This window comes from Salmo salar, chromosome 04 (genome assembly GCF_965601325.2).
Source record: "Salmo salar chromosome 04, fSalSal1, whole genome shotgun sequence".
NCBI lineage: Eukaryota > Metazoa > Chordata > Actinopteri > Salmoniformes > Salmonidae > Salmo > Salmo salar.
Window position 1 is genome coordinate 48,924,850 of NC_138294.1, and position 16,620 is coordinate 48,941,469.

The following is a 16,620-nucleotide window of genomic DNA, read 5'->3' on the forward strand; positions in this document are numbered from 1 at the left end:
TGAGGAGCTAGAGTAACCAAACCCCGAGGATTTCAGAGTTGGAATAGAATGCTGCTCTATCAAAATGTATTACATTCAACGGATGACAAGGTCCAAAACAAATCTACATCAAACTTTCAGCGCTGATATGACGCTGGGGTTTAAATACGATTTTTGAAACTGTCCGAGAACTGACACAAAATACAGGTGCAAACTGATCAGCTGGTTTGTTGAAATGACTTGGTCAGCGCTGACGCTGTCTGATGATGGATCAAACTGCATAGCCAAATGCCATTTTACTTTGCGTCGACTTGACGTTTGGAGCTGCAACACATTGGGTCAGTTGTTTAGCAAGAAGTTCGGATGAAAGTAAACATCTGGTACAATGTTAAGCTACATGGTGCGAAGCGTAATGTACTATTCGTGCTAAAGCGTATGGGTCCTGCGTACTCAAGCTCCCGACTCCCACACAAAAAGGATTCTCTGTGCTGCTGGGGGTGCAGTGCAGTAGCTGTCACAGCTCCACATCTGGCTACTGGCTGTCTAGTTAACTAGCTAGCTAACTGTCTCAAACTCTGTGGTCTCTCTGTTGTATAGCTAGTGAATTAGTTCCTGTATCATTCGAGAGAAAGATTGCTTTGTGAAATCACTTCGGTGGTTATCGTGTTTCGAAGAAGAGGCCTGTATTTTGGACAATATCTGAGATCAATCGAAACGTTTGAAGTGGTCCAGTGCTGTCTTCTAAAGGAAAACACTTAAGGATTTTGCGTAAGGCACGTATTTTTTAAAGGCAGAGTTGGGTGACATTGCGGTCTCTTTATATCGAATATAACGTCGCCCGACAAAAAAGGGAAAGTGGGGCATTGTCCATCATACGTATTAACGCAGTGGGATTTTTACGTCTGGCCCGCGTTTCCACCCACCCCTCCCGCGTTGACGGTGATGGGTCGGAAGCGGTGTGTCGGTGCAGATTGTTCCAAGATGGCGGCTGGGTGCTGCGGGGTGAAGAAGCAGAAGCTGTCGGGATCCCCCGGGTCGGGGGGTCCTGGCGGGGTGGGGGCGGGTAACGGGGTGGTAGGGACCGGACATTGTGGCTCGGACTTGGGGATTGGTTCCTCCTCGACTGTGGTGGCAGGGAACATGAATCGAGTGAACGGCCTGGGGGGTCCTGGGGGTAGTAGTAGTAGCACCAACGCATTGTCCCCAGCCCCAGGAGGCTACAACTCAACTGGCATCTCCCCGAATCTTAGCCCGGGATGTGGTTCGGGAAGTGGAGGCAGGAAGATGGTTGTTTCAGCGGAGATGTGCTGCTTCTGTTTCGACGTGCTTTATTGCCATCTGTATGGATACCAACCTCCCCGAACACCCAGGTTTACAAACGATCCCTAGTAAGTTCTATTATTATGTTGTTAGCCAGCTAGCTTGGTAGTTAACTACCGGTGCTATTGTGAACATTATCATCGACTGTCTAGTTAAGATAGCTAGTAGTATCTAATGTTCTTAGCTAGCCAGCCATCCGATAACGAAACAATTACAATGTGGCAGTTTAATAACAGTCTGTTAGTTGAATTATGCAAGGTTGGGAAGTTAATATATTGCTGCTGCCACTTGGATAAATAAGTTATTTTCACTAGGTGGTGTGGTGCCCATGAATGCTAGCTAGCTAGCTAGCTAGCTCAACAAAGAAAAAAGTAGCTAGTTAGCATTAATGGCTACGTTAACTTGGTAGCCAGGCAGGGCGAGCGTTGCCACTTCCCAGTTGAGAAAGTTTGGAACACCTCACACAGCGCGTGGTGTGTTTGTCATTTAATCTACTTGTTGGAAAATGAAGCTGCTAGATTCTATTCCGTCATCTAACATAGAGATGTAGAACGTTGATAGCGAATGTGTTTGTTAGCTATATGGCTAGCGCGCTAGTTGCCGCTGTCTGAGCAGCCAGCATTCAGGTTAGCGAGGTAGCATACCTCATCCAGGGAAACTTTAAAGGGGCCATCTGCAGTTGCTAAGTACATTTTTTTGACTAATAAAATAATTATGTACCCATTTGATTCCTGAAGAATATAACTTAGAAATGCCGTATGAGCTTAGTTCAACTGTCATACCCCACCAGAACCCAAAATATAAGTTTGTTTTACGGCAATGTTTGTAAACAAAGTAATTCTAAACTAACACTATATGGCCACAAAACATGGTTAAAACAATAATGATATCATTGATGGTCAGACATTTTATCAATAGCTGTCTATGAATTTGAGTGGTTACATTTCTCCAGCCCCATCCCTCATCTTTTATTAACCCTATCAGTCCCGGGACCCCAGCAAATATTTGATTTTCATTTATCTGTATTAGCCCATGTTTTACATTTATTAGCCCATGTTTTTCATTTTTCTTTCTTCAGGACAACAAGTATAACACACAAATAGTTGCATTCATGAGTTTTAGTGACAAAGGTCAATAAAAAAATATGTTCCGAAAACCTGATAAAAATGTATTTATAAGAATGCTGTATGTAGTTTGCTCATCGGGAAATGAATATCCAACTAGTCAGTGACAACTTTGTGGAGTTTGGGATAAATACATTCTGTTATGGTAATATATGAATAAAGGATAGAATATTGTGGTCACGTCACCACACCAAATAATACCTTAGTCATTGTGATAATCTTGTGACATATTGTTTCTTATATGTCCTGCTAGTCAAAAAACTGGTTTGACAGATCTCGCACAAAACCCCAAATGGCCCCAAAATCATTGATGCATTTCAGCATTGTTGCTACCATATACATTTCACACTGATTCTGTCTACACTCTGTTAACTAGAATATTAGCGCTGCTGTGCCTTCATTTGAAAGTAAAATGAACATGCTGTCCTGTGTATGTATATCCTATGTAATTCTAGATGTTTGAAACTTCATAAATGGGAGGCCTGGAGACAAACTAGCGATGCCATTTATTTCAACATTGTTTTCTTCTTTATAGAACATCAGACATCAACATGCAGCTCAAAACATTGTTATGCGTTAATTCTTTTTGAAATATATTTTTTTATTATGGCAAACGCAGTGCCTTCAGAAAGTATTCAGACCCCTTGACTTTTTCCACATTTTGTTACGTTACAGCCTTATTCTAAAATTGATTAAATTGTTTTTCCTCATCATTCTACACACAATACTTTCCAAATGCGCTGTAGATACAGGTTTCTGTATCCCACTTTTTATCGTCATTCCTTTTGGAAATTGCTGACGTTTCTATAGATATGTAAGGGAAAGAGTGCATATAACATATTTATCTCTCCTCTCCCTTTCACACACATGCATACGCCTGATCACATGAAAGTATATCCTTCCCATTTTTGTCATGTTGGATAGAGGAGGAGTAAAGTAATTGGTTGACAGTTGGACACGTGATCCCATTTCTCAGTTTACACGAACAGGGATTTCTTGAATGAGAGGTCTAGTGTATATATATATATATATATATAGATATATATATATATATATACTAGTGAGAGTATCCGGGTTGCTATTGGTCTATTGAATTGAAGGGTATTTTCCCTTGATTCTGAAGTCCAGTTTTCAGCTAGTGTGTAATGCTAACCAATGTCTTGTGTATGTTGTCATACTGCGTATTCACCCAAGCACGATGCAGAAGAAGAATAGTCTGAATCAGTATGTTCTTTGAGTGTGACATGAAGCAGCTAGTGCTCAGGGCCATGGGGATAATGCACTGTAATCCGTTGATCTGTCTGATGCCCGCTGTCTCTGGATTTAGAGGTCAAAGGAAAGTTCTGCCTGATGTCAGGAAATGGGACTGAAAATCCAAGCATGGAGTGGTAGATGGGAGGGGTTGGAGGAGGTTGGAAACCCAGCCTTTTATTTTCCTTCAAAGGGAAATTCCCCCGTGAAATTATTATTTTATATCCAGTTCTGCTGTTCTGGAAAGACTAAACAAAACCTGAACAAAAATACACGTGTGTGTGTGTGTGTGGTGTGTGTGTGTGTGTGTGTGTGTGTGTGTGTGTGTGTGTGTGTATAGCATTAGGAACTGCTCTTTCCATGACGGACTGACCAGGTGAATCCAGGTGAAAGCTATGATCCTTTATTGATGTCACTTATTAAATCCGCTTCAGAGTAGATGAAGGGGAGGAGACAGGTTAAAGAAGGATGTTTAAGCCTTGAGACAATTGGACATGGATTGTGTATGTATTCCATTAAGAGGGTGAATGGGTAAGACAAAATATTTAAGTGCCTTTGAACGGGCTATGATAGTAGGTGCCAGCATACCGGTTTGTGTCAAGAACTACAACGCAGCTGGGTTTTTCATGCTCAACAGTTTCCCAATTGGGTGGTGGACCATTTTTGATACAAAGGACATCCAGCGAACTGTTGGGAGCATTGGAGTCGACATTGGCCAGCATCCAAGTGGAACGCTTTAAACAACTTGTAGAATCGATGTGGCTGTTCTGGGGGCAAAAGGGGGTGGAACTCAATATCAGCAAGGTGTTCCTAATGTTTTATCCACTCAGTGCATGTTGGGCTGTTTTTCTTCAGTAGAAGGCATCTCATACATTCATATATGTGTATGTATATCTATCTATCTATCTATCTATCTATCTATCTATCTATCTATCTATCTATCTATCTATCTATCTATCTATCTATCTATCTATCTATCTATCTATCTATCTATCTATGTGTGTTTTTTAAGGTTATATATTCTTAAATGGGGAATTGATCACCCAGAGGTGGTTGTTTGCAGGAGGCAACGGAATACACACGGTTCCAGCCCCTCCACTCGGTTCTGACATTACTATGGTACTAATATAGAGCGCTGTCTGCAATCTCTGTCCATCTATGAAGACAATGAACTGAAAGCCCCGCTGTTTCTATCTCTTTTAACGCAGTTGACATCTTTATGCTAATGTTCGTATTGAATAGCAAGGGCTTTCGCTGTGTTGAGACTGCACTCGGGTCCTCTCCAAATTTACCCCCGTTAGCCCGTAAGTCCAAAACGGAGACGCGAGTAGTCTGATCCGTCCAGGCGAGTGTGTTTACCACCAGGAGGATTCACCTGATCAGATGGGTGGGATCAGCTCCAGGAGGAAGAGGGTTGTTGTTGTCTTCTGGGCATGGCCCATCACCATGGCTGTATAATAAAGCAGCTCTGCTGGGGCTTATAGGAACATTAAACTTACCCTTGTACCTCAAGCCTCCAGATTGATTTATTCTACCAGAATGGGGTAGATGTACTGGGCCTGCCAGGTTGATACCAAGTGGCCCACGCAACCTGGTTGTTTCTGCTGAAGGAACTGATGTGAGGAACATGACACCAGTCCCTCCCATCCCCCATCTGATCTCTGCACACACTCCTGCCCACAACACCAGCTCCACTTGTGACCCATACATTAGTAGCCAAGGGAGTGTATTATATGAATAACAACTATTTTCTCAACTTGGTAGATACTTAGCCATAACAACAATATTGAATCTCCTGAATAATCCCCCCCCCCCCCCTCCCCCACACACACACACAGTGTGAAAGCTGGCACTGGGCCTGGGGATTGTAGTGTAATGTGCAATTGTGACTGGTGGGACTGACGTCATCAGGACTGATTAGTAGTCGGTCTGCAGTGTGAAGGTGGCTGTGTGAACTGGGCTCCAGATGTAGCAATGCGCATGAAAACGCCCCTGCAGCCTTTTCTACTGTTTCCACAGTTTGGGATGGCACGGGCCTTCTTTTTATGGACTGATTGGTACAAAGCAAAGGATTAGAAGCAACTCTTAAAACAGGATGTGATGACATAAAACCTATTAACTAATGTGTACCTGTCAAGACTTTCCCTTTGTTTGACTTAGTGTTTTAAATGAAGACTGAGTGACTAACTGGGCACAGTTAAATATGTTTGACAAAGCTTTTTAAAAGCAGCCTTTGTTTGATGTGCTTTGCAGAGACATAGCGTGTCCTCAGAATTGGACCTCTGCAGTGCAGAAAGTTGGTTCTCCGACTGGATTCCATCCCAATGTGTTTGTGTGCCCGAGTTGGCCATGGATGAATACCAAATGGATGAATACCAAATGGGAAGAGATGGATCACCCTTTTACACATCTCATTTAATTGAAACCTTTGAGGATGTCTGCTCTTCACTCTTCAGACATAAAGAACAGTCGGGGTGGGGGTTGCTATGGTATGTGAGGATAGCGTTGGCTGTGGGGGTGGGATGGATGATGAGTGGAACCGTCAAGGTCACAGTATGGCACGTGATGCGATAGGACATCCCTTTAGTATGTGGCCGGCAGGCTGGGATTAGTGTTCAGAATTGGCACACTGAACCGAGTGGGACATCTGGGAGAGGAGAGAGAGAGGAAAAAGAGCCTGAATAGCACGATGAGCACCTTTTTTTTTTATAGGTGCCCAGAGAAGAGCGTTACAGCATCTGAATGTACATTTTCAGTGGACAGAAAGACCATCATGCTGCTCTGTTGATACCTGCCTGAACAGTGAAGACGATTTTCTGGTTTCTAGCCGATTAAACACAGGCCTACTTTGTAGTCTCCCTTTCATATCTGCCCTATTGTCCTTTTTTTAAACCATTTTCATCACTCCACCATGGGGTTTTAGACAGATTTTCGTTTGCTTAGACCTCATGGTGTGATTTGATTCATCAGCAGTTTATTAATAGAAATCAATGTTTACTCGCATGAGTCTGTCTTTTTTTTAACATACTGAACCCATCAACCCTGGCTGCATGTCAAAAATGTACTCCGTCGACCCATCCCTCCAGAACACACACCATAGAAGAAGGTTTACTTAGCAGGCACAACTGACCACTCACTCACGAGACCCGTCATGGATTTTTGTCATGAAAATATCTGATAGAACATTTCTCTAACTGAAAAAAGAATTTCAGTTTTGAAATGGAACTCCCGCTTTTGTCAGACCAGTGGAAGACTATTGATAAATGTGTTCTTTCACCCCTCAGAGGTGTTTGGGGCAACAACTGAAGCTCTTGTTGGCTGTCTTTGCCTCTGCCCTCGTTTTCCCATTTGACTCACACCACGGCCTCTCTCAGGCTCACCTTGTTTGCCAAGGGGTTCCTCGGCCAGATTAAAAGCGATTCATCTTGAGGGAGCTGCAGGCTGGCTTGACTGACTCACTGACTGGCTGTCTGGAGGAACTTGTCTCTCTGAAGTCATCCCATTACATCAGAGCTAAAGTTGTCTGCCTGCCCCTCCAGAGATCACTTCTTATTAGGATCGACTGACATCAATCTGTCTTTCGTTTCTCCCTCTCTCAAGCATGTTTATGCGACGCATCCGTCTCTCACACACACTCACTCTGACAGATTTTTCTGTTGTGCAGTCTCTCGCTCTCCTACCCATCTCCAGTCTTCTTTCAGACTGAAGGTCACTGTGAAGTGGTTGTCCACCGTTCTGTTCTTTTCAGACACTTATCGAGTGCTGTCTGTGCAGTCCAGAGAGGAGTGGATTTAAATGTAGGTTGGCTGCTCCTCAGTTTTGATTATTCGGATCCCCATTAGCCGACGCCAATGGCGACAGCTAGTCCTCTGTCTAAACAGATCTTGCTGATAAAAATGTTGATTAACAAGCAACACCTCCTTTCCTCACTCTGTATCATATTCTCTCCCAAGGCCATCTTTCCTCCCTCCCCCATGCATTGCCCTGGCTTTTAAATATACACTATATATACAAAAGTATGTGGACACCCTTTCAAATGACTGGATTCGGCTATTTCAGCCACACCTGTTGCTGACGGGTGTATAAAATCGAACACATAGCCATGCAATCTCCATAGACAATACATTGTCAGTTGAATGGTTTTACTGAAGAGCTCAGTGACTTTCAACATGGCACCATCACAGGATGCCCCCATTCCAAAAAGTCAGTTTGTCAAATTTCTGCCCTGCTAGAGCTTCCCCGGTCAACTGTAAGGGCTGTTATTGTGAAGTGGAAACGTATAGAAGCAACAACAGCTCAGCTGCGAAGTGGTAAGCAACACAAGCTCACGGAAAGGGACCGACGAGGGCTGAAGCGCGTAGTGCGTAAAAATCATCTGTTGTTCCCTGGAGTGATGAATCACGCTTCACCACCTGGCAGTCCAACGGACGAATCTGGGTTTGGCAAATGCCAGGAAAACGCTACCTGCCTCAATGCATAGTGCCAACTGTAAAGTTTGGTGGAGGAGGAATAATGGTCTGGGGTTGTTTTTCATGGTTCGGGCTAGGCCCCTTAGTTAAATTGAAGTGAAATCTTAACGCTACGGCATACATTCTAGATGATACTGTGGTTCCAATGACAATGCCCCTGTGCACAATGCAAGGTCCATACAGAAATGGTTTGTTGAGATCAGTGTGGAGAACTTGACTGGCCTGCTCTTGTGGCTAAATGAAAGCAAGTCCCGCAGCAATGTTCCAACATCTAGTAGAAAGCCTTCCCAGAAAAGTGGAGGCTGTTATAGCAGTAAAGGGGCGACCAACTCCATATTAATGCCCATGATTTTGGAATGAGATGTTTGACGAGCAGGTGTCCATATACTTCTGGTAATGTACATGAAGTCATGAACCTCAAAGGCGTTTATATTAAGAATAGTTCTACAGTGAGGGGAAAAAAGTATTTGATCCCCTGCTGATTTTGTACGTTTGCCCACTGACAAAGAAATGATCAGTCTATAATTTTAATGGTAGGTTTATTTGAACAGTGCGAGACAGAATAACAACAAAAAAATCCAGAAAAACGCATGACAAAATTGTTATACATTTATTTACATTTTAATGAGGAAAATAAGTATTTGACCCCTCTGCAAAACATGACTTAGTACTTGGTGGCAAAACCCTTGTTGGCAATCACAGAGGTCAGACGTTTCTTGTAGTTGGCCACCAGGTTTGCACACATCTCAGGAAGGATTTTGTCCCACTCCTTTTTGCAGATCTTCTCCAAGTCATTAAGGTTTGGAGGCTGACGTTTGGCAACTCGAACCTTCAGCTCCCTCCACAGATTTTCTATGGGATTAAGGTCTGGAGACTGGCTTGGCCAAACCAGGACCTTAATGTGCTTCTTCTTGAGCCACTCCTTTGTTGCCTTGGCCGTGTGTTTTGGGTCATTGTCATGCTGGAATACCCATCCACGACCCATTTTCAGTGCCCTGGCTGAGGGAAGGAGGTTCTCACCCAAGATTTGACGGTACATGGCCCCGTCCATCGACCCTTTGATGCGGTGAAGTTGTCCTGTCCCCTTAGCAGAAAAACACCCCCAAAGCATAATGTTTCCACCTCCATGTCTGACGGTGGGGACAACACTTTCACCCAGTTGTCCTCTGAATCATTCAGATGTTCATTGGCAAACTTCAGACGGGCATGTATATGTGCTTTCTTGAGCAGGGGGACCTTGCGGGCGCTGCAGGATTTCAGTCCTTCACGGCGTAGTGTGTTACCAATTGTTTTCTTGGTGACTATGGTCCCAGCTGCCTTGAGATCATTGACAAGATCCTCCCGTGTAGTTCTGGGCTGATTCCTCACTGTTCTCATGATCATTGCAACTCCACGAGGTGAGATCTTGCGTGGAGCCCCAGGCCGAGGGAGATTGACAGTACTTTTGTGTTTCTTCCATTTGCGAATAAACGCACCAAATGTTGTCACCTTCTCACCAAGCTGCTTGGCGATGGTCTTGTAGCCCATTCCAGCCTTGTGTAGGTCTACAATCTTGTCCCTGACATCCTTGGAGAGCTCTTTGGTATTGGCCATGGTGGAGAGTTTGGAATCTGATTGATTGATTGCTTCTGTGGACAGGTGTCTTTTATACAGGTAACAAACTGATATTAGGAGCACTCCCTTTAAGAGTGTGCTCTTAATCTCAGCTCGTTACCTGTATAAAAGACACCTGGGAGCCAGAAATCTTTCTGATTGAGAGGGGGTCAAATACTTATTTCCCTCATTAAAATGAAAATCAATTTATAACATGTTTAACATGCATTTTTCTTGATTTCTTTGTTGTTATTCTGTCTCTCACTGTTCAAATAAACCTATTTCAATTTTTCTGTCCCTCTCTTTATGATGGTCATCATGAATAATACTATATCTACCTCTACAAGTTGCTCTGTTCAACAGCTGCATCTTCTTCTGGAGAACTAAGTGAATACTGTAGACTGGAGATGCCTATTTATACTCCGCTCTGAGCATAGACATCTGCTTAGCTGTGAATGAGGCTGGAGCCCTTTCATCGTCTTCCTTATCTGCCCAGATTGTGACTTAGTGATGTCTGTACTAACAAAGTGTATTAACCTAGGCAAGGATCTGCCTTTTGTGTTGTGCTATATCTTTTTTTTTTGATATGGTGTGTGTATATATACTTAGCTAGCGACAGTAATCCTGGGGGTTATTGAGAAAAGGTCTTGTGATTTTAGGGCAAAGAGGTGGAGCTGCTGCCAGGCTTTTAGTGGATTAGTTGGACACCCTAATCTGCAATGTTTCCTGCATATGAGGATCTTGTCGGTGTGTTTTAGTGTTTTGTTGGCAAGAGACTAACCATGACAAGGCGATCAGTTTACAGGGAAGGCAAAGTAGTATATCAGTTGGTGCAATGAAATGTTACTGACTGCTGCCTCATTTGTCTGTCTGTCTCAAATGGATTTTGTCTCCCAATGGGCAGTCGAGCTCAAAATGTGGTGCTGACTAAGTCCAAATGGCCGTAATTAGAGGACAGAGTAAACTGGACAGGTTTTCACAGCCACAGAGCTGCTTTGAAAGAAAATGGTAACTTTTATTTTATCCAGAGAACACCTGAATGTAAAACAGAGATGATCTCTCTAACAGCAAAATACACTGAACAAAAATGTAAATACAACACGTGTTGGTCCCATGTTTCATGAGCTGAAATAAAAGATCCCAGAAATGTTCCATATGCACAAAAACCTTATTTCTCAAAAATGTTGTACACAAATGTGTTTATATCCCTGTTAGTGAGCATTTTTCCTTTGCCAAGAGAATCCATCCACCTGAAAGGTGTGGCAGGCATATCAAGAAGCTGATTAAACAGCATGGTCATTAGACGGGTGCACAGACAATAAAAGGCCACTCTAAAATGTGCAGTTTTGTCTCAACACAATGGCCACAGATGTCTCAAGTTGAGGGAGCAAGCAATTGGCATGCTGACTGCAGGAATGTCCACCAGAGCTGTTGCCCGAGAATTGAATGTTAATTTCTTTACCATAAGCCGCCTCCATCATTTTAGAGAATTTGGCAGTATGTCCAACTGGCCTCAACTACAGACCACGTCTATGGCTAGTGGTTTGCTGATGTCAACGTACAGTGCTCCATGGTGGCGGTGGGGTTATGGTATGAACAGGCATTAGCTACGGACAACGAACACAATTGCATTTCATCGATAGCAATTTGAATGCACAGAGATTCCGTGACGAGATCCTGAGGCCCATTGTCGTGCCATTCATCCGCCGCCATCACCTTATGTTTCAGCATGATAATGCACAGCTCTATGTCGCAAGGATCTGTACACAATTCCTGGAAGCTGAAAATGGCCCAGTTCTTCCATGGTCTGCATACACGCCAGAAATGTCACCCATTGAGCATGTTTGGGATGCTCTGGATCAACGTGTACAACAGCGTGTTCCAGTTACCTCAAATATCCAGCAACTTCGCACAGCCATTGAAGAGGAGTGGGACAACATTCCATAGGCTGCAAATCAACAGCCTGATCAACTCTATGCGAAGGAGATGTGTCACGCTGCATGAGGCAAATGGTGGTCACACCAGATACTGACTGGTTTTCTGCCAGATGGTGAAGGATGATTCATCACTTCAGAGAACACGTTTCCACTGCTCCAGAGTCCAATGACGGCGAGATTTACACCACTCCAGCTGATTATTGGCGTTGCGCATGGTGATCTTAGGCTTCTGTGCGGCTGCTTGGCCATAGAAACCCATTTCATGAAGCTCCCCACAATCAGTTCTTGTGCAGACGTTGCTTCCAGAGGCAGTTTGGAACTTGGTAGTGAGTGTTGCAACCGAGGACAAACGATTTTTACACACTTCAGCACTCGTTGGTCCTGTTCTCTGAGCTTGTGTGGCCTACCACTTTGCGGCTGAGCTGTTGTTGCTCCTAGACGTTTCCACGTCACAATAACAGCATGTACAATTGTCCGGGCAGCTCTAGCAGGGCAGAAATTTGAACTGACTTGTAAAGAAGGTGGCATCCTATGACAGTGCCGTGTTGAACGTCACTGAGCTCTTCAGTAAGGCCATTCTACTGCCAATGTTTGTCTATGGAGATTGCATGGCGGTGTGCACGGTTGTATACACCGGTCAGCAACGGGTGTGGCTGAAATAGCTGAATCCACTAATAAGTGGTGTCCATATACTTTTGTATGTATAGTGTATCTGTGACCAACAGATGCATATTTGTATTGCCGGTCATGTGAAATCCATAGATTAGGGCCTAATACATTTATTTCAATTGACTGATTTCCTTAAATTAACTAACTCAGCAAAATCTTTGGATTTGTTCCATGTTGCGTTTATCTTTGTTCAGTGTATATAACAGAATGTAGCCATCTTATTTTTAGTACTTGCTACACATTGTCAATCAATATGTGTCAGTGCAATGTGAGGTAAGAAAAACCCTTTGCCGGTGTCCAATATCACCACTAGGAATGTGAGAAATCAATGCAAATATTGCCTCAATTGTTTTTCTCAACCCTAAGTGGGTCCTGGATCTTCAAATAAACACCCAATAGAGGGTAGGCCTGGTTTTTACATGATGTTCTAATGTGTTAAACTCTAAAGGTCCCAACATTGTCTTCCCTTCTCTTTCAGCCCGCTGTTCGTCACATGGAAAATAGGCAGAGACAAGCGGTTGAGGGGATGTATAGGTACATTTTCTGCCATGAACCTGCACTCAGGACTCAGGGAGTACACCCTTACCAGGTAAGCCTCTCTCTTAACTTGATCATCATGCCCAGAGGTCCAAGCATGTACTGCGCTTTCCTTTAGGCTAAACCACTGCAGTCAGGCTTTTTCTCCAAACAAAAGTCTCCCTCAGTGGAAGATAAAAGTAGAGCAGCTGGTTCCGACCCGTCAAGCGCTATGAGGCGGAGGGTGGTGAGCAGTGACGGGGGAGACGAGTGTAGGCGCTAGCAGACGCACCGTGTCTGTGTTGTCTCCCTGTAGTCTGCTGGGATATCTCCGGAGGGACTTGGCTGACTGTCACACTTTTGCCTCATAGGCATGAACAACAAAATAGGGGAAGGGAATGAGGGATGATGACAAATCCCTTTTGTGGTATTGAAGTAAAAAAATGATCTGGGTGTAAAGTTGATTTATCTTTTGTGTCTGTTCTTATTATTCAGTCACTGAACGAGACCCCCGCCATCAGAGCAACAATTCTGCTTTGTTGGATTATGTAAGGAAAGGGCTCATTGATCGGGGACAAACGGCATACCAGCTGGACAGGAAAAAATGACTGTGTTTGAATGGGCGGGGGGTGCACGTAAGGCTGAGCTGTAGCTCTCTGTTGCTTTCTCACACACATATAGTGACATACACACTACACTCACTCACAGACACACACTGACATCTGGAACTGGGCTCCTATTGGCTACAAGTTAAGACTCCTGCCAGCCTCCTATTGGCCAGCGCTGTTGCTAGGATGATTCCACACTGAGGCCTATAGAGGAGGTGATGCGCTGCAACAGAGAGATCAATGTTTCTGCTGTTACAGCAAATGTCAAGTTGGACTCGACTAAATCAATTCATTTATTTGATCTGATAACATAGAAGCCCTTACAATAGCATTTCAGCCAAAAAATAATGTTTTATTTAGTTGACATGCATATTTTTTAAGAGCCTCAAGCAGAGTTTCCCTTAGCTTTCGTTTTTAAGTTCACCGTAGGTAGTCAAGGTTCAAGGATAATGCTTTTTAAAGTTTCTTCTGTGGACTGAACTGTACCTAGGTACCACAAATTTCAGTCCTCCCGTTTTTTTGTGTGGTTTTTTTAGAGGGGGAGAGCAGCGTGTTGTCAGGGGGAACCAAAAAAACAGGGCGAGGAGTCCAGATGAGGATGCCAGTAAAGCTGAGGGTTTTCTTCACTCAGTATGAATGCCTTTGTGAGCACGAATGTCATTAGTGAGGCCTGGGTTTCTTCTGGGGAAAAAGGGGGCCTTTTTGTAGTCAACTCGTAACAGTAATGTTATCAATATTACTGTCTTCTTTGATCAAAAGGATAATCCTTCATGTTTTACATGCAAAAGTAATTATGCTATGATTTTCTAGCTTGTTTATCTGAAAATAGCTGTATCTGATCATATATTTTGCTGAGCCAAACAGACAGGGCAGCTTTAGTTTCTGTCTCAGGGCTCGTGCTAACTTATGGTCGTTTTTTGTTTTCAGACACTTTTTCCTCCAGCTGCATTCCAATCTCCCTGGTTCTCATTATTCAAATTTGAAGATCTCATAATGCCACAATCTCACCAGGCAGAACAGAATGCATGCCTGGGAAGATGTTATTGTGTCAAACACACAGTTTGTTTCTGACTGTGCCTGTCCCATCCTCCCTACAAACAATTGTGGCTCGCTTCTGCTGCTGATACTTTTTTAAAACCAATGTTTTAAATAATGTTTTCAAAGAGCAGAATGTTCATGGCTGAGGGAGAGAATGATTATTATACAGTTGCCTGGAAGCCGCTATTGTACCAAGTAAGCCGTGTCCTATAATTATCCAGTTAATGTTTAGGGAATTTAGGCTATACCTCAGCAGTTCTACAGAACACCCCTCCCACTCTTACATATACAAAAATATAACAAGGAGCTTGTGCCTTGGAGCTTGGGTGTGTGTGTGTGTGTGTGTGTGTGTGTGTGTGTGTGTGTGTGTGTGTGTGTGTGTGTGTGTGTGTGTGTGTGTGTGTGTGTGTGTGTGTGTTTTCAGTTATGTGTACGTCAAAGGACATTTGGTGCTGAATAAATCATGCAGCACATGCACATCCAGAGGAGGAACAGCCCCAGGGACTTCCAGGAAGGTTTTACCTCCCTGAGAGATGCTGCTCAGTGCTCACCCTGGCTCTCAGACATGTATGTAACTCATTTACACTGTCATGGCCTGTTCAGATGCATCTTTGCCTGTTTAAAGGGCCCCAACAGTCATTCTGATTCACATGTAAAATAGCCTTTTGTGTGACTAAAACATCACACACACAATTTGTCTGATTTTAAAATGCTCAAAATTTGAGGAAAAGTACTTATTCTCTCATGTCCAGCTACCAGGAAGTCTGAAAAGACAGACTGGGCTAATAGGCCGAGTGGCGGGGGAGCTTACCTTGACGTAGTTCTTTGAAAATGCCTATATCAAGCAACATGGACCCAGTGTTGCAGCAAGATTATCTCAAGGAAATCTGCTGATACACAAAGCAGCTCCCATTGTTTCGCAAATTATTAGTTTATCGTGTTTGGTTATTGTAACAGCATCAATATAGACAATGTTGACCATATAATTTAGCTAACTAGCCCAAATACAATTGTCAGCAGTGTTTATCAAGCTAGCTATTTCATCTTGGACAATTTTACTTTCAAATCACATTTTATTTGTCACATGCTTCGTGAAAGAAAGATGTAGACTTAAAGTGAAATGCTTACTTCCCAATAATGCAATCCAACAAAATTAGAAATGTTTAAAAAAATTATAACACAAGGAACAAATACACAATAAGTAATGATAACTAGGCTATATACGCAGGGGTACGAGGTAATTTGAGGTAGAAATGTTCATATAGGTAGGGATAAAGTGACTAGGCACCGGGATAGATAATAATCAGTAACAGCAGCTTATGTGATGAGTCAAAAGACTTAGTGCAGATATTCCAGGTAGCAAATAGTTAGTTATTTAGCAGTCTTATAGCTTGTGGGTAGAAGCTGTTCAGGGTCCTGTTAGTTCCGGGAACCGCTTGCTGTGCAGGTGAGCGTCTGGGTATATTTCCAGGATGAAGCTCCCAACCAACAGTTATTGTGCTGACGTTGCTTCCAGAGGCAGTTTGGAACTCGGTAGTGTGTGTTGCAACCCGAGGACAGACGATTTTTACACGCTTCAGCACTTGTCAGTCCTGTTCTGTGCGCTTGTGTGGCCTACCACTTCGCGGCTGAGCTGTTGTTGCGCCTACATGTTTCCATTATTAACAACACAGTTGACCGGGGCAGCTCTAGCAGGGCAGAAATTTGACGAACTGACTTGTTGGAAAGGTGTCATCCTATGACAGTGCCACGTTGAAAGCTACTGAGCTCTTCAGTAAGGCCATTCTACCGCCAGTGTTTGTTTATGGAGATTGCATGGCTGTGTGCATGATTTTTATACACCTCTCAGCAACGGGTGTGACTGAAATAGCAGAATCCACGAATTTGAGGGGTGTCCACATACTTTTACATATACAGTACCACTCAAAAGTTCAGACACACCTACTCATTCAAGGGTTTTTCTTAATTTTTACTAAACTCAGCAAAAAAAAGAAACGTCCCTTTTTCAGGACCCTGTCTTTAAAAGATAATTCGTAAAAATCCAAATAACTTCACAGATCTTCATTGTAAAGGGTTTAAACACTGTTTCCCATGCTTGTTCAATGAACCATAAACA

The 16,620-nt window shown here is 43.3% G+C and overlaps 1 protein-coding gene across 1 annotated transcript in view; it reads left to right on the top strand.

The window, feature by feature from the left end:
* Positions 1-326: 326 nt before the first annotated feature.
* The window catches only part of LOC106603167 (nuclear protein AMMECR1), a 33,749-nt gene continuing 17,455 nt past the window's right edge, over positions 327-16,620 (top strand). Inside the window, exons 1-2 of the mRNA XM_014196477.3 lie at positions 327-1,367; positions 12,821-12,931. Of these exons, the coding sequence (XP_014051952.2) occupies positions 922-1,367; positions 12,821-12,931 (557 nt within the window). The 5' untranslated portion in view covers positions 327-921. The remainder of the gene's footprint in view (positions 1,368-12,820; positions 12,932-16,620) is intronic.